This window comes from Leopardus geoffroyi, chromosome A3 (assembly GCF_018350155.1).
Source record: "Leopardus geoffroyi isolate Oge1 chromosome A3, O.geoffroyi_Oge1_pat1.0, whole genome shotgun sequence".
NCBI classification, from domain to species: domain Eukaryota; kingdom Metazoa; phylum Chordata; class Mammalia; order Carnivora; family Felidae; genus Leopardus; species Leopardus geoffroyi.
Window position 1 is genome coordinate 50477603 of NC_059336.1, and position 18973 is coordinate 50496575.

An 18973-nucleotide genomic window follows, 5' to 3' on the forward strand; every position below is an offset into this window, starting at 1 on the left:
ATGCAGGGCTTAAGCTCAGGAACCACAAGATCATGACCTGAGATGAAGTCACTTAACTGACTAAGCCACCCAGGTGCCCCTGTTACATAATTTTTTTTAATCTTGAGGAACATTATTCTAAAATAGAAACATTGTTAATAAAATCATAGGTCTACTCCAAGATTCCTTAATATCTTTTGTAATATTCCATTCAGAAGGCAGAAAACTACCAGGTCTTTCCCTATGGAAGGGTGCAAATGGAATGCAATACTGCATTAGTGCACTGTACAGAAATCACAGGGAGGACAAGGAAATAATCTTTTAATTCCCCCTCTCCTCCATAACTTTTGCTGAAGAACTGCTCACTTGACATCCTAGAAACTATCTTGCTGAATTCTGTCACTATAATCTAGAAGCAATGAATCTTCTCCAGTTGGCATAATGAATGTGACACTGCCTACATCCATCCTGTGGGAGAGCTAAAAGGACAAACCCTCAGCACTGCACATCAATCTATTAAAGAAATCATGCATATAGTTATTTTTCTGTCAAGATCCTCCAATTTAATATTTTTTAAATAGCTAAAATATAATCAAGGTCACATGGAACTATACACAAACATACCCTGTTCACTATTGTTCAGCTTCATAGCAACAACACCATGGGACAGTCAAGGGCACAATCACAGTTTTATTTATTTATTTATTTTTCAACGTTTTATTTATTTTTGGGACAGAGAGAGACAGAGCATGAACGGGGGAGGGGCAGAGAGAGAGGGAGACACAGAATCGGAAACAGGCTCCAGGCTCTGAGCCATCAGCCCAGAGCCTGATGCGGGGCTCGAACTCACGGACCGCGAGATCTTGACCTGGCTGAAGTCGGACGCTCAACCGACTGTGCCACCCAGGTGCCCCTCACAGTTTTAAAAATTAAGAGCGAGAAGTAAACACAACAGGACATTTGCACAATGGCAGAGAATCCTGTTCTTGGCAGTAGACAGAAAATGATTGGCTAAAGAAATAGTTACAGATAGGCATAATCTAGAGTCTAAGTATCATAATCATAGGATATTTAAATGAGGATATGTATAACTATAGTTGTATGTATAGTTATACATATCCTAAAAGTCTAATATTTTAGGTTAGTAGCTTCTTATATAAAGGTTAAAACAAAAACCTATGAAAAACCAACCTAAGTCATTCTTTCTTTTTTCCTTAATTAACCATTTTACTCCAAGTTTGATTGAAGTCATGAGACAGTCTAGCTTAATGGCCTAGAAAAAGTTTTCTAGTTGCAAGATGCCTTAATCCTTAATTAATAAGCCCAAAGTGAACAATGAATTCGATATAAAAATTGTGAAACAAGGATATATTTCCTAGAATTTGAAAAACAGGAGACTTAAGGCAGATGGTTAACACCCAGAGCCCCTTAAGTTATATTAAATTGACACCCTGGAAATATCTTATAGCAAAACATAATTTTCTCTTAGATTTCATCATATGGGTGAAACTGTTCAGGCCAGTAAAGAATTCATGGGAGAGCTGAGTGGTTAGGCTGCACCAAGGCAATCCCCCTCTGAAGTATCCACAGAAGGAAAATGACTTGGTACCCTGTGGTTTGTACTTATCCTCAGCAAGACAGCCTAGTCCCCTTAACCCACTGTGTACCTGGGAAAAGATTGTAAAAATACTTCTGTAAGAGGTAAAGACAATAAGAACCTATAAGTACACTTTGTAAAGATGTGAAAATGTCAGAGAAGGAGCACCACATGCTGATTTTAACAGCTTTTTTTACTGGAGGAATCTGTTGTGTATAAGCCATAGGAAAATTGTACCCCCCCCAACCCCCAGAAAAAGGTCATGCAGAAAAATTAGATTCATAAAAGAATGTAATTCAAAGTAGGCAAAAATATGGCATATGTTTAAAAAAATATGCAAAGTAATTTCACTACGGAATACCTTAATTGGCATGTGACTTAGTACTATTCACTATTAACCAGATCTGATTATTCTAATAAATCTCTAATATATCTTTTCTGGAATATCTATTTTTAAAATATATCTTTTTTTTAAAATTTTTACTTTTAATTAATGTTTATTTTTGAGAGAGAGACAGAACACAAGTCGGGGAGGGGCAGAGAGAGAGGGAGACAGAATCCGAAGCAGGCTCCAGGCTCTGAGCTGTCAGCTAAGAACCCAACGTGGGGCTTGAACCCACAAACCATGAGATCATGACCTGGGCCGAAATCAGACACTTAACCGACTGAGCCATCCAGGCGCCCCTAAAATATATCTATTTTTAAGACAGAACATAAAACCTGTATTTGTGAATCCAGTATAAGCTATCTTGCCTGGTATCTTCATGGATCCAAGATATTAAAAGATTAATAAAATAATTCTTTAAAAAGCTCAAGTTACAGATTTAACAAATAATATATTTCCTCAAGTTTTCTGGATTATCCTACTAAAAATAACTTGTATTAATTAATGTACTCTGGATTTCCAGATATAAATACCAGTCAATGGTTGGCTGGCCACTGAATCATAAGTAAAATTATTCTTAGAACTGGGTCATAATATATGGAATGCCTTAACTTTTCTTAGTTCAAACCCTGTAATTTTACCCTAAAATACATAATCATGTCCTTTTATGTGCTTTAAGCTGACATATTGACTGTGCAGTCTATACTTTGTAAGACAGCAGGTAACTCTAGCACAGAAGAAATTATATAATGTGGCATGGGGGATGACTTCAGTGGCATTATTCCATTTTTATTTATCCAGACTGTTGCTTTTAGCCCTGCATTAAGACCTCCTTGTATATCAGTTTCTAGTGTGTCACCAACCATCACACAGTCCCCAGGCTGTACTCCAAGGAGACTACAGCAGTAATAAAATATGGAAGGTGATGGTTTCTCTTCTTTCTGCTCTCCACCTACAACAATAGCATCAAAATAGGACTGGCAGGCACAAGCTTCAATCTTCTCCCTTTGGGTCTGGCAGTCTCCATTTGTCAGTAAAAGTAGGCGGACCTCCTTTCGAAGTTCAGTGAGCATGGCTTTGACATCTTCTGCTAGTATCATATGCTGTAAACGTGTAGATTTCCACAGGAAATAACATTCTTCAGCCAATATCCTATTGGCTGCACCACCCTTCGTTTCCTGGATTGCTTCTTCCCAATGTAAAGTCCTGAGATCAGTAATGCAAGTACTGGAAGGATGAAAACATTCCTTGCTGAGTTTAACTTGCACTTTGTCACAGATGGTTTTAGCCTCTTCTTTGTAATGGTATTTTGATTGTAAGAGCTTTATCACCTAAATAAAAGAAAATAGGTCTATTAGCACACTTCAGGTCTTTAATAGTCATGCCCTGAGAAGCCACACTCCTATAATCTCAGAGCAGAGATTCTAACTCCATATGTCTGCCTTAAGGCAGCTCTATTAGCACACCACTTGTAGTAGGAATATAAAAATATAGAGAACACCAGAGTGAAGATCTCCCAACCTCTCTCTACAGAACTCATTCATATATTTAACCGATTTCTATTCTAAGAAGTGTCTTCATAGATAGCTCATAACAACCCTTCATTTGGCAGTCCACCATCTTTTATTCTGGTTATGAAGAAATAGAAAACTTATATTTATATTCAGTAAAAACATTTTAAATTCCTCAAAATTATTTATTATTTTGACTTTTCCATTATTTAGTCATTATTTAGACTTTTCCAAAAATAATGCTGGTTCATCCAACCTTTTCTTATCTATGTCCATTTTATGTTGTGAAGGCCTAAATTGACCACCATATAAAATGGAACCTAATTCTGTTCTTTTAGAAACATATATTCAGTTCTAATGTAATCAAGCATGTTCTGTGATTTCAGCCATTTAATGACCCAGTGCTTTGTCCAAACCTAGTTCTCCAGATAAAAATCTTCAACAAGTTCTGAGTCACACTCTGTTACTCTGGTTCTGAATCCCCTGTTAGAATTACATGCTCTTGCTCATGTTCCACATCTTTTTATCTTAGCTTTTATTGCATTAGATTCTTTTCTATTTGGCCTGTCTTCTAACATTTACTAAGACCCAATGCTCACATACATCATTTCTAACCTTTTCCACAACTTTGCAAGCGTTTTTGAAATGAAGAAATGGAAGTTCAGAACTGTTAAGTAACTTGCCCAAGTTGGGATTTAAATGCAAACTTGCCTACTTCCAAAGCACACATGCTTGCCTTTACACTATTGTATTAGGCAGTAGAGACTGGATCTGTTGTCCTTATGACATGATCTGGTGGGGAAAATAAGCAGGTATGTAACCACCATAAATGCTGGCTTGAGTGCCATGACAGTCATGTAAATAACAATGGAAATAAAATTCAAGAAGCAAGTCATTCCACAGGGTTATTGGATAAGGCTTGGCAGAGAAGATAACATTTAAACCAAGGTGTTAACAAGTCAATAAGATGGGCATGGGAGGATAAAATCATTCTAGACAGAAAGAAGAGCATGAACAAAGATGCAGAACTTAGAATTTTGAGAACTGGGAAAGGTGAGAAGCAGAGTTCAAGATGAAATTCAAGGCGTGTGAGGGAGGATAGTAAGATATGGGGCTGGAGAGGCTATTTGCAACTGTTTGTGAAAGGCCTTCAATCTCAGGCTGGGGCAGAGGCTACCCAAATCCCCTTGGTATGCAGTATTCCCATAATGCCTATACCTTCATACTGTGATTAGGTAGACTTCTCTGTTTAAGAGCTTTATTTGACCACAGGAGCACCCATGCACATAGGCTAGGGTGGAAGTGGTACCCTGGGAAAAGGCCTCAACCAATGAGGGGCAGAAAATGGTAGATAAATATCTCTGCTTTCTTGTCCCTTGGAAAGGACAATTGAAGCATGTTCTCTTCATGCTGTGTCCCAGAGTTCCCTAGCTGTTCACACCAGTAACCTACTCATTTAAACTTTCCTTCTTTGTATGATTCCACCACTCTCCTAGAGTACTTCCAAGGATCACCTCCCAAATGGATTACCTGCATCTGAAGTCCCTGTCTTAGGGACATCTGGGGAAAGATGACAACGCCAAGACATTTTTGGATCTTTGAATGATGAGTGCAAGGCACATAACTGGAAACAAAAGTTATCTGTTGTTGGACCAAAGTGGTCAAACAAGTTTAAATGTGTTGCCCTAAACTATATAGGGAACAAGTAGTATGCTACTCACAAGACTGAATTCACAATTCACCTACTGAAAAGGGGAGAGAGATTAATAAACACATCCTTCTTCCTTCAGAGTATAAGATTCACATCAAAAGTAAAGGAAATAGTGCGAGGGGCAAGATGGCGGAATAGCATGGAAGTTTTTTTTGCGTCTCTCATCCCTAAAATACAGCCATATCAAAACTAAACCATCCTGCACACCTAGAAAACTGATCTGAGGATTAACACAACAATTTGCACAACCTGAACCACAGAACTCAGCAGGCACGTTGCACGGAGAGGTGAACTGGGGGAGAGAGAAGCTGCAGAGGGCAGGGAGCTGTTTTGCTTGTGGAGAGAGGACGGAGATGGGAGGAGAGCAACCCCTCCCTGCCCAAAAGCAGCTAGAGAGAAAAGAAAGAGTTAGCAAGGGACTTAACAAAAAAAGAGAGAAAGGAGAAAGGAGAAAGGAGAGGGTTTAAATTCCATTAAGACTCTATAAACAGGGGGAGCACAGAGCCTGAAACTCCACAGCTAGATACCTGGTGGTGCTCTGGTGAGAAGGGCAAATCACCAGGGGTAGAAAGTGAGGTCCTTGGCCCACATGGGGAGAGGTGGTTTCCCTGCTGGGAGGACATTTGGTAGAGGCAGTGTGGCCACCCCACAGGCAAAGGTCCCAGCGGATCCTGAAGAACAACCACATTTGCTGGTGCTGGAACAAGGACATTAAGTGGGAACCTGGGTGCCAGATGTGTGTTGTGATTTACCATAATCCCTGAAACACTGCTGCTACATGATTGTGAAAATTTTCTGGGGTGGGTTGGCACCCAACCACAGTCTTTGGGCAAAGGCAGGAGCACGGTTCTGCAAATATTACTGGGGGCAGGTGGGCACCAGGCCATTGCTCGGTAAGACTCTCCTCTAGAGAGTCATAACAGGTCAAAGCCACAGTCCCTCAGAAGTGAGATGCAAAACACAGCCGCATCTAAGATAAAACTCAGGAGGGAGATGCTGGCCTGGCAACCTGACAGTTTGGTCACAGACAGTGTAAAAGCAGTAATGGACGGACTGGAGACAAAGGACAGGTGCCCGATTGCTGATCAGGGAGAACAGAGTTCTGATATTAGAGACTAGGGAGCTGGGTGATACCATTTTACCCCTCCTGCGCAGGTGCATACACCCCTACATGTGCCACAACAATCCACCCCAGTAAGCTAAGAAGCGCCATCTAGTGGAGAATGGAGACATTACACTAAGCCCCACCCAACTGGGCCAACCTTGCTCTTCAGGAACACCACAAATCTCTCTGCCTGCTTACTTTACAGACTATAAAGTGCTTCATAGTTGAACTTCTAGTGGAAATCGATGTAATTTCAATCGTATTTCGGTCTGTTCACTAGTCCATCTATTCAATTATTTTTTTTTCTTTTCTTATTGTTCAATACAGAAAGAGAAAACATTTATTCTCATTTTCAATTTTTGTTAAAAATATCTCTTTAAATTTTTTCTATTTTTTTTACTTTTTGAAAATTTTCAAATTCTATTTTACTTCCATCATTTCATTTTATTCTATTTCATTGTATTCATTTTTCAAGTTTTCAAACATTTTCCTTTTTTTTCTTTTATTATCTTTCCCTTTTTTCTTTAATCTGTCAAGCTCCTTTCAATAACCAGAAAAACAAACCTAGAATCTAGCATCATATATTTGATTTTGTGTGTGTGTGTGTTGGTTTTAATTTTTTAATTTCAATTTTTTTTACCTTATTAATTCCTTTTCTTCCTTCAAAATGATGAAACAAAGGAATTCATACAAAAAAAAAAAAAAAAAAAAAGAACAGGAAGAAATGACAGCCACGGACTTAATCAACAATGATACAAGCAAGATGTCTGAACCAAATTTAGAATCACGATAATAATACTTGCTGGGGTTGAAAATAGATTAGAATCCCTTTCTGCAGAGATAAAAAAAAGTAAAAGCTAGTCAGGATGAAATAAACAATGCTATAACTGAGCTGCAATCTCGAATGTATGCCATGGCAGCAAGGTTGGATGAGGCAGAGCAGCGAATCAGAGATACAGAGGACAAATTTATGGAGAATAATGAAGAAGAAAAAAGAGGGAGATTAAGCAAAAGAGCATGATTTAAGAATTAGAAAAATCAATGACTCATTAAAAAGGAACAACATCAGAATCATAGGGGTCCCAGAAAATGAAGAAAGAGAAAAAGGGGCAGAAGGGTTATGTGAGCAAATCATAGCTGAAAACATTCCTAATCTGGGGAAAGACACAGACATCAAAATCCAGGAAGCACAGAGGACTCCCATTAGATTCAACAAAAACTGACCATCAACAAGGCATATCATAGTCAACTTCACAAAATACTCAGGTAAGGAAAGAATCATGAAAGCAGCAAGGGAAAAAAGTCCTTAACCTACAAGGGAAGACAGATCAGGTTTGCAGCAGATCTATCCACAGAAACTTAGCAGGCCAGAATGGAGTGGCAGGATATATTCAATGTGCTGAATCAGAAAAATATGCAGCCAAGGATTCTTTATCAAGCAAGCCTGTCATTCAAAATAGGAGAGATAAAAAGTTTCCCAAACAAAAATTAAAGGAGTTTGTGGCCACTAAACCAGTCCTGCAGGAAATTTTAAGGGGGATTCTTTGAGGGAAGAAACATCTCTCTCTCTCTCTCTCTCTCTCTCTCTCTCTCTCTCTCTGTGTATGTGCGTGTGTGTGTGTGTGTGTGTGTGTGTGTGTACACACACACCAAAAGCAACAAAGAATCGAAAGGAGCAGTGAACACCACCAGAAACTCCAACTCTACAAGCATCATAATGGCAATAAATTCGTATCTTTCAGTATCCACTCTAAATGTCAATGGACTCAATGTTACAATCAAAAGACATAGGGTAACAGAATGGATAAGAAAACAAGATCCATCTATATGCTGTTTACAAGAGACCCACTTTAGACCTAAAGACACCTTCAGATTGAAAATAAGGGGATAGAGAACAATCTATCATGCTAATGGTTGACAAAAGAAAGCCAGAGTAGCCATACTTATATCAGACAATCTAGACTTTAAAATAAAGACTGTATCAAGAGATGCAGAAGGGCATTATATCAAAATCAAGGGGTCTATCTACCAAGAAGACCTAACAATTGTAAACATTTATGTGCCAAATGTGGAAATACCCAAATAAATCACAAACATAAAGAAACTCATCGATAGTAATACCATAATAGTAGGAGACTTTAACACCCCACTCACAGCAATGATCATTTGATCATCTAATCAAAAAATCAACAAGGAGGGGTGCCTGGGTGGCTCAGTCGGTTGGGCGTCTGACTTTGGCTCAGGTCATGATCTTGTGGTCTGTGAGTTTGAGCCTCGCATCAGGCTCTGTGCTGACAGCTCAGAGCCTGGAGCCTGTTTCAGATTCTGTGTCTCCCTCTCTCTCTCTGACCCTCCCGCGTTCATGCTCTGTCTCTTTCTGTCTCAAAAATAAATAAACGTTAAAAAAAAATAAATAAATAAAAAATCAACAAGGAAACAATGGCTTTGAATGACACACTGGACCAGATGGACTTAACAGATATATTCAGAACATTTCATCCTAAAGCAGCAGAATATACATTCTTCTCCAGTGCACATGGAACGTTCTCCCAAATAGACCACATACTGGGACACAAATCAGCCCTCAGCAAGTGCAAAAAGATCGAGATCATACCGTGCATATTTTCAGACCACAATACTATGAAACTCAAAATCAACTACAAGAAAAAATGTGGAAAGGTAACCAATACTTGGAGACAAAAGAACATCTTACTGAAGAATGAATGGGCTAACCAAGTTAAAGAGGAAATTAAAAAGTACACGGAAGCCAATTAAAATGATAACACCAGAGCCCCAAACCTCTGGGACGCAGCAAAAATGGTCATAAGAGGGAAGTATATAGCAATTCAGGCCTTCCTAGGAAGGAAGAAAGGTCTCAGATACACAACCTAACCTTACACCTTACAGAGCTGGAAAAAGAACAGCAAATAAAACCCCAAACCAGCAGAAGACAGGAAATAATAAAGATTAGAGCAGAAATTAATGCTATCAAACCCAAAATGAAAGAGTCGAACAGATCAATGAAACCAGAAGCTGGTTCTTTGAAAGATTTAACAAAATTGATAAACCCCTAGCCAGTTTGTTTCAAAAAGAAAAAGGAAAGGACTGAAATAAATAAAACCAAGAATGAAAGAGGTGAGATCACAATCAACACAGCAGAAATACAAACAATAATAAGAGAATACTATGAGCAATTATACGCCAATAAAATGGGCAATCTGGAAGAAATGGATAAATTCCTAGAAACATATAAACTACTAAAACTGAAACAGGAACAGAAAATTTGAACAGACCCATAACCAGTAAAGAAATAGAACTAGTAAACAAAAGTCTCCCCCAAAACAAGAGTCCAGGGCCAGACGGCTTTCCACGGGAATTTTACCAAATATTTAAGGAAGAGTTAACACCTATTCTCTTGAAGGTGTTCCAAAAGATAGAAATGGAAGGAAAACTTCTAAACTCTTTCTATGAAGCCAGCATTACCTTGATTCCAAAACCAGACAGAGACCCTATTAAAAAGGAGAACTATAGACCAATTTCCCTGATGAACATGGATGCAAAAATACTCAACAAGATACTTGTCAACCAGATCCAATACATTAAAAAAATTATTCACCACGACCAAGTGGGATTTATACTTGGGATGCAGGGCTGGTTCAATACCCACAAAACAACCAATGTGATACATCACATGAATAAAAGAAAATACAAGAACCACATGATCCTCTCAATAGATGCAGAGAAAGCATTTGACAAAATACAGCATCCTTTCTTAATACAAACCATCAAGAAAGTAGGGATAGAAGGATCATACCTTGAGATCATAAAAGCCATGTATGATACACCCACCGCTAATATCCTCCTCAATGGGGAAAAAATGAGAGCTTTCCCCTTAACATCAGGAACAAGACAGGGATGTCCACTCTCACCACTGTTACTCAACATAGCCTCATCAATCAGACAACACAAAGAAGCAAAATGCATCCAAATCAGCCAGGAGGAGGTCAAACTTTCACTCTTCGCAGATGACATGATTCTCTACATGGAAAACCCAAAAGCTTCCACCAAAAAACTGCTAGAACTTATCCAAGAATTCAGCAAAGTGGCAGGATATAAAATCAATGCACAGAAATTGGTTGCATTCCTATACACCAATAAAGAAGCAACAGAAAGAGAATCAAGGAGTTGATCCCATTTACAATTGCAACAAAACCCATAAAATACCTATGAATAAATCTAACCAAAGAGGTGAAAAATCTATACAGTGAAAACTATTGAAAACTTATGAAAGAAATAGAACACACAAAAAAATGGAAAAACATCCCAGGCTCCTGGATAGGAAGAATATTGTTAAAAAGTCTGTACTACCCAAAGCAATCTACATATTCACTGCAATCCCTATCAAAATAACACCAGCATTCTTCACAGAGCTAGAACAAACAATCCTAAAATTTGTATGCAATCAGAAAAGACCCTGAATAGCCAAAGCAATCTTGGAAAAGAAAACCAAAGCTGGAGGTTTCACAATCTCGGGCTTCAAGCTGTATTACAAAGCTGTAATCATCAAGACAGCATGGTACTGGCACAAAAACAGACACTTGGATCAATGGAACAGAATAGAAAATCCAGAGATGGACCAATGAATATATGGCCATCTAATAATTGACAAAGTAGGAAAGAATATCCAATGGAATAAAGACAGTGTCTTCAGCAAGTGGTGCTGGGAAAACTGGACAGTCACATGGAGAAAAATAAACCTGAACCACTTTCTTACATCATACACAAAAATAAACTCAAAATGGATGAAAGACCTCAATGTAAGACAAGAAGGCATTAAAATCCTCGAAGAGAAAGCAGGCAAAAACCTCTTTGACTTCAGCTGCAGCAACTTCTTATTTAACAAGTCTCCAGAGGCAAGGGAAACAAAAGCAAAAATGAATTCTTGGGACTTCATCAAAATAAAAAGCTTCTGCACAGTGAAGGAAACAATCAACTAAAAGGCAAGTGACGGAATGGGAGAAGATACTTGCAAACAACATAGCAGATAAAGGGTAGTATCCAAAATCTATAAAGAACTTATCAAACTCAACACCCCAAAAATAAATAATCCAGGGGCGCCTGGGTGGCTCAGTCAGTAAAGCGTCCGACTTCAACTCAGGTCATGATTTCACGGCTTGTGAGTTCGAGCCCCATGTCAGGCTCTGTGCTGACAGCTCAAAGCCTGGAGCCTGCTTCCGATTCTGTGTCCCTCTTTCGCTCTCCCCCTCCCCCCCCAATTGTGCTCTCTCTCTCTCTCAAGAATACATAAAACATTAAAAAAAAAAAAAAAAAAAAAAAACAACAAATAAGCCAGTGAAGAAGTGGGCAAAAGACATGAATAGACACTTCTCCAAAGAAGACATCCAGATGGCCAACAGACACCTGAAAAAATGCTCAACATCACTCATCATCAGGGAAATACTAATCAAAACCACTATGAAATACCACCTCACACCTAGTCAGAATGGCTAACATTCACAACTCAGGCAACAACAGATGTTGGTGAGGATGCAGAGAAAAAGGATCTCTTTTGCACTGCTGGTGGGAATGCAAACTGGTGCAGCCACTCTGGAAAACAATATGGAGGTTCCTCAAAAAATTAAAAATAGAACTACCCCAGAACCCAGCAATTGCACTACTAGGTATTTATCCAAGGGAGGGGCACATGCATCCCAATGTTTACAGCAGTACTACACAATAGCCAAAGTATGGAAAGAGCCCAAATGTCCATTGAATGATGCATGGATAATGAAGAAATGGTACATATATACAATGCAGTATTACTCAGCAATCAAAAATAATGAAATCTTATCATCTGCAACTACGTGGATGGAGGTAAAGGGTATTATGTTATGCGAAATTAGTCAGAGAAAGACAAATAGCACGTGACTTTACTCATATGAGGACATATGAACACAAGGTAAGGGAAGCAAAAATAATACAAAAATAGGGAGGGGAACAAAACAGAAGAGACTCTTAAATATACAGAACAAATAAGAGGGTTGCTGGAGGGGTTGAAGGAGGGGAGACAGGCTAAATGGGAAAGGGGCATTAAGGAATCTATTCCTGAAATCATTGTTGCAGTATATGCTAACTAACTTGGATGTAAATTAAAAAATAAAAATAAAAAAGGAAAGGAAATATTGTTCAGGCTATTTTTGTTCATCAAAAAATGCAAGAGTTAAGAAAAGTCTTATTAGTCCAAGAAAAATATACCAATCCTAAGAATTTTAGATGAAGGCAAAGTTTAATTTCAATGAACAAACCAAGCTTCTTCAGCTTTCACACTAATGTCACCATCTTTTCTAACAATGTCAGTTGAATTACTCTTGAGCTATGATGGAAGGCCACTAAGTTTTAGCAACCCTATTGCTACACAATAAAAGAACACAGGCCCCTAGAAGTCCACAGTTCTTGAGCTTAAATAGGAGCTAGCTCATAGTTAGCAAACTGAAAGCTCCCCATAAACATCCCATTTCCTGTTACTGCAATTGCCAATTCATTTCTTATGTTCTCAGGGCTCTTAAAAAGCAGAATTAGCTTACCTTAAAGTGGAGTCTTCTAAAGGTATAGAATACCACTTTCAAGTTTTGCAATTTCTTCCAAGTATATCCTCTGAATTAACTTTTCCATTTTTTTTTTTTTTTTTTTTTTTTTTCCATACAGCAAGTAATTACAGATTCACTTGGGATCACAAGTAGCATTTTAACATTAACACATTAGGGGAAAAGTTTATCAGTCATTTATATATTAATATTAATTAAAACAGAAATAACACCTATTGAATCACCAGATTTTATACCTGAAACTAATGTTAACATTGTGTCAACTATATTTCAATAAAACAAAAACACCTAAGTTGAATTAGTACACGCTATTACTAGTGCACACAATCTTAATGCCCCAACTGAGAAAATGAGAGTTTTGATTGAATTGGGGGTGGAGTAAAACGATCTCTAACTTGGAGGTGTGATGACATTTTATGCAAGGGGTAAGGCTGGCCTGAAAAGGATTCTGCGCACAGTTAAGCCCACTAAGTACTTAGCGGCATGAAGAAAGGAGCCCTAAGACAGTAAAGGGGGAGGGGGATCAATTTGATGTCATAAGATAAACTCAAACCTCTAGTTCAAAACTCTATTTAAGGGGCGCCTGAGTGGCGCAGTCGGTTAAGCGTCTGACTTCAGCCAGGTCACGATCTCGCGGTCCGTGAGTTCGAGCCCCGCATCAGGCTCTGGGCTGATGGCTCAGAGCCTGGAGCCTGTTTCCGATTCTGTGTCTCCCTCTCTCTCTGCCCCTCCCCCGTTCATGCTCTGTCTCTCTCTGTCCCAAAAATAAATAAACGTTGAGAAAAAAAAAAAAAAAAAAAAACTCTATTTAAGACTCATCTTAACCAATACAAAAAGAAGACTCTATCCTACTCCTGCTTTCTGGACCCAGAATTAAAGTTAGTATCATCACTACTAGCTTTTAGCTGATTGTGATTGCGATTTATTTAATTTTTTTTTTTTAATGTTTATTTATTTTTGAGACAGAGTGAGACAGAGCATGAACAGGGGAGGAGCAGAGAGAGAGGGAAACACAGAATCCGAAACAGGCTCCAGGCTCTGAGCTGTCAGCACAGACCCCGATGTGGGGCTCGAACTCACAGACCGCGAGATCATGACCCGAGCCGAAGTCGGACGCTTGACCGACCAAGCCACCCAGGCGCCCCGTGATTGCGATTTAAACACTTTCTGAGGGATAGAGTGGGAACTATATAACACTTTACAATACTATGATAGTATATGAAGTGGCTGAATTCCAAATAAAATGGAGTTAAGAATATGTGCTCACAAGGGCACCTGAGTGGCTCAGTCGGTTGAGCCTCTGACTCTGGATTTCGGCTCAGGTTATGATCTCATAGTTCATGGGTTTGAGACCCATGCAGGGCTCCACACTGGCAGCGTGGAGCCTGCTTGGGATGCTCTCTTTCTCTCTCTGCCCCTCCCCAGCTCTCTCTCTCTCTTTCAAAGTAAACAAAAACAATTTTTAATAAAAAAATAAAAAATACATGCTCACAAAATAGGACTGACTGCATAGAGTCTACCAATTCAAGCAGCTCTTGTGCTATTTTAGCTCAAGTCTTTCCTCAAACATCATTTATTCTATGTGACCTATCTGACCAACCTATTTAAAATTACAATTCATTCTCCCCTCCACTTTTCTGAACATACTTATAAATAAATATACATCTGATGTATTATGTTCACAGTCATCCCCACTAGAGAGTAAACTCACAAATGCAGAAATCTTTTCTGCTCTGTTCACTGAGAAACTGCAATTTCCTGTGGACAGCTTCCTCTTGGGTAGTGACACGGACAGGCCTGAAGAGGGTGGAAAGAAAGAACTTTCCCAGAAAGGGAAATGGCTCCTTCTCCCCAAGCCCAAGGCAATGGCTAAGACCTTTCCTCCCCTTCTCCTTTCAATAGAGTATTTATGAAAGCTGACATATTACTTCTGAACAGGCTAACATTTATGGATGATGCTGTATTCTTATGTGATAAAGCATTCCTTTTATAGTCAAAAGCACACACAAACTCTGCTCATTTGATAGAATGTTTATAAAGGAGGTGGCAACTGAACCAAGTCTGGAAACCTGGATTTTTATTTATCCATCCATCCATCCATCATTTATTCAATATTTACCATGCATCAAATGAATGACTACAACAGTTGGTTCCCTCTTAAGAAGCTATTAAGTTGTAGGCATCTGAGTTACAAAACTTGTTAATATCCTTTGATAAGTATATCTTGAACAAAATACAGTGCTGGTATAAGGGAGGGTATAAAGACTAGGGAGAAATAGAATCTGACTTTTGTTCAGAAATTTCACTGTGGCAGGAATGTGAAGGATGAACTGGACATAGTGAACTTGGAGACACCACCACAGCAATAGTCTAGGTGACAGGGTGGATGGTATAATTCATCAAGTGAACATTTGGATGGCATGTACTTTCCAGGTTTAAATTAAGCCTGGTAAGGATACTGAGGACTAAGATCATTATTCAAATTTTAAAATAAGAATTTAAGATTTAGAGTGGTTACATAACTTGTTCAGGCACTTTCAGCTAGGTACTGGGAGAGCTGTGATTGAAACTCAAATGTCTAATTTTATTATGTATTTATTTTAAACATAATTTATTGTCAAGTTAGCTAACATACAGTATATATGGTATGCTCTTGGCTTCAGGAGTAGATTCCCATGATTCATCACTTACATACAATACCCAGTGTTCATCCCAAGTGCCCTCTTCAATGACCATCACCCATTTTCCCCTCCCCCCCATAAACCATCAGTTTGTTCTCTGTGTTTAAGAGTCTCTTATGGTTTTCCTCCCTCTCTGTTTGAAACTATTTTTTCCCCTTTCCTTCCGCCTTTGTCTTCTGTTAAGTTTCTCAAATTCCACATATGAGTGAAAACATATATGTGTCTTTCTCTGACTTATTTCACTTACCAAATGCCTGATTTCAAAGCATGAACTCCTGGCCTATAGCATTATTTGGCCTAAACCAAGAATTTAATTGCAATATACTGGGCCTGACCTGCCAAGAACACAAAATATGCCCCTGAGATCAAGGTAAAGGGTATAAAGATAAAAAGGATAGTCAATAGTGTGGAATGCCTCAGTAAAGTCATTAAGACAGACTTAAAATGTCCATTGATTCTGGCAATTTGGGAGGTACCTAATGACCTGGCAAGTCTATTTCATTAGCAAGACAGAAACTGTATGTCAAGAGATTTAATAATAAATAAAATGTGGAGATAATGTATATAGATTTCTTTTGAAAAACATGGTCGTCAACTGAGATAGGTAACATCTAGTGAAGAGAGAAGGATTCAAGGGAGGCATTCTTTTTAATGTTTTTAAGTGTGGGACAGACCTGAATATTCAGGAGTGGAATGCACCAACAAAGAGGATGAAGATCCAGGGAGTTAAAACCTAACTAATGAAGACTAAACAGGTTGGAACACTCAGGGTTGGAAGGATTAGCTTTTGAAAGTGGGTTTTTCACATCTGATCACTCTTGGTTTTCTCCTTAGAGCTGAAGGCATTAGAAAGAAAAGGGGGATTAGAGGGCTTGAAAAGCATGGGAAAGGTCTGACACAACATTTGTGGGTATGGAGAGGATGCTGCTGAGCAATGCCTCATGAAAGGAATGCTCTGTGAAGCACGGAGTTTGGGTGTCACCTCAGATATCTACGGGTCACATCCACAGCAGGGAGACTGGCGGTGAATTCCTGCGGAGAAAATTCTCTGGAGTCAATTAAGTCCAGACTCGCCACTGATAGTTGCGTAACTTCTTGGGTCTCCTCAAAGATCCATCGAAGACCACTCAGTGCGGGTACGACCCTCCCGGAGGTCAACCGCGGAGAGGATGGCGCCTAACTGGTCCGAACCTGCCCTGGCAAGAAGCCAGAAGCCAGGTGTCTCCAAGTGTGGTATGAACGTCCATGTTTGTGGGCGACTCTGCCACCGTGGCAGTTTTAATGACATCCTTTCACGTCCCACAGCACTGGAAACAATTTCAAGAACCCAGCGTCCCAGAACCTAGGCGTAGCCAGGCAGGTAACCCAAGGGGCTGGGAATGAGGGAAGGCAGCAGCACCAGCCAGCACCCCCTGCCCACTCGTCTTTCCTTCCCGATCCTTCCGACATGGGGCCAGGGGCCTCAAAGGACGAGAAGCCAGTGCCTCTGGGATGACCTGGCCCCGGTGCGGTTTGGGCGGAGATAGCACTGGAAAGGTCAGGGGTGGGAAGACACCAAGGGGACAGGAAAGCGCGTGATACAGGGTGGGCGCATTGACCCTGCCCGGAGGAGGGCCGCGGAAGTCGGGACGTTACCTCCAACATGCCTTTTCTACTCGCCCCGGCCGTGTCGATGAGCGTGTTGTCCAGATCAAAGAAAACGGCCCGTACCTGGTTCAAGACCATTCCGCCAACCGCGCGCGTACCGTTCCAACTCCGCCTCTGCCACCGCCACCCGCGCATGCGTGAAGAGGGACTGCGGGCACGGAAGACGTGGGCGGAGCCGTGAGGTCACCTGATCATTCCTTGCAGCCGGCGGGACTCCCGCGAGATGTCTCAATAGTGGAGTGTCTGAGACAGCGAGATACCGCGAGAGTCCGGAATCGCGGTCTGTCGGTAGCGACCGAAACGTGCCACTGTCAGCGGGCGGGTGGTATCTGAACAGCTTCAGAGTGTGGAAGATTAGTGGCGCAGTTTCCTTCGTAGCCTCTTTCTGCTTATCTCTGTTTTCATGTTGCCCTCCTGGTGATATCATAACTGCCCTGGGGAGGTTTTCTGTGCCACGTGGCGCCTGAGAAGGAGTCCGAGTAGCAGTGGCTTTTCCGTTTAGACGGGGTCGGGGGTTATCGCATGGGGAGCTGCGGGCGATTCCGAAACTTCGCTGGTGATTTGCTAACTCTAAGTTGGGATGTGAGTGCGTGTGTCTAGTACCCTGAGTCTGCGGTTACGGGACAGGTCACGTCAGTAGCAGGAATGCGAAGGGGGTGCAGAGGTGTGATATTTACCCTACTAGAGTCCAGTAACCATGTTAGAACTGGAGCCCTCACCAGTACATTTTTGAAAGATGTAGTTTGGATTCCTTGAGACCCCTGTTTGATGGCTGTACGTGAAAGACCGAGGGTTCAGTAGTGTCTGCTGTTTTGTCCACTTTGATTGTTTTTCCCTTTGCATTTCCAGGCTTTTGGGTACTTCATAAATGGATAGTTTTCAGGTATGGGAAGGGGCTGAAGTATCTAAACAGTTTATTAACCTCCAGAAGGGCAGTAACAACTGCTTTCTACTCTTAGCAGAACAAAGATATTGAAATTAATCTCAAATCTTCTAAATTGTCTCTGTGGGGTAACTTTACCGAAATGTAGATAATATGGTCATCATTAATGACCAGAAATTGTCTATCAGGTAGGATAGGGCTGCAGGCAAAATCTGCCACCAGAATTTTGTTGGATCTCTGACCAGAGATTTTTTTTACATTTCTAAAAGTGATTGGAAGAAATCAAAAAAGGAGTATTCATGACACGTGAGAATTATGTGAAATGCAAACTTTAGTGTCCGTAAATGGTTTCTTTGGGACGCAACCATTTATTTATATATAGTCTTTTGCTGCTTTTGACCTGCAAGCAGAGTTGACTAGTTATACCTGAAACCATGTGGCCTGCACAGCCATTTACTGTCTGGCACTTTGTAGATAAAATTTGCCCACCCCTGAGATACATGATTAACAGTTGGGCTGCTGGTGTTCAGTAGAATTAGGTCAGTTGTCTTATCTTTATGTTAGTAGTTTTTTCTTCTGCACTGGCATATTATAGTTTCTGTATGTTTTCAGCAGACTTTTAGAGTTAACCTCTCTGCTACTGTTGAAAACAAAGATATTTATTCTTCAAAAACATGACCGGTTACCCTGTTGATGGGCATGGCGAGTCTAACAATTTTGGTCATTTAGGTTAACAATCACTAAAGTTATAATTACATTAATTGGAGTTAATCTTTTTTAGTTGTCTGAGATGTCAGAATAAATTAAGCATAAAATGGCTTATAGGGTACATGAAGCTTAAAGGATTGAAGCAGGTGTGTGTGTGTGTG

General features: G+C 40.0%; 1 protein-coding gene across 2 annotated transcripts; it reads right to left on the reverse strand.

Moving 5' to 3' along the window:
* Window positions 1-1751: 1751 nt before the first annotated feature.
* Window positions 1752-17393, reverse strand: LOC123579597 (N-acetylneuraminic acid phosphatase). Of its 2 annotated transcripts, none has more exons than XM_045443715.1 (2): window positions 17285-17393; window positions 1752-3292 (listed from the first exon to the last, which is right to left on the reverse strand). In XM_045443715.1, exons 1-2 carry the CDS (start codon window positions 17354-17356, stop codon window positions 2636-2638), a joined length of 729 nt encoding a protein of 242 aa, XP_045299671.1. In that variant the 5' UTR covers window positions 17357-17393; the 3' UTR covers window positions 1752-2635. The 2 variants fall into 2 exon arrangements, with proteins under 2 accessions (XP_045299671.1, XP_045299670.1); XM_045443714.1 differs by having other exon boundaries at window positions 17210-17381.
* Window positions 17394-18973: the final 1580 nt, after the last annotated feature.

Excerpts from the sequence above, each read along its gene's own strand:
- LOC123579597 (XM_045443714.1), bottom strand. The coding sequence starts at position 17,356 with ATGCGCGGGTGGCGGTGGCAGAGGCGGAGTTGGAACGGTACGCGCGCG. Across the intron at positions 3,293-17,209 it reads GTAGAAAAGGCATGTTGGAG|GTGATAAAGCTCTTACAATC; the intron begins GTAACGTCCCGA and ends TCTTTTATTTAG.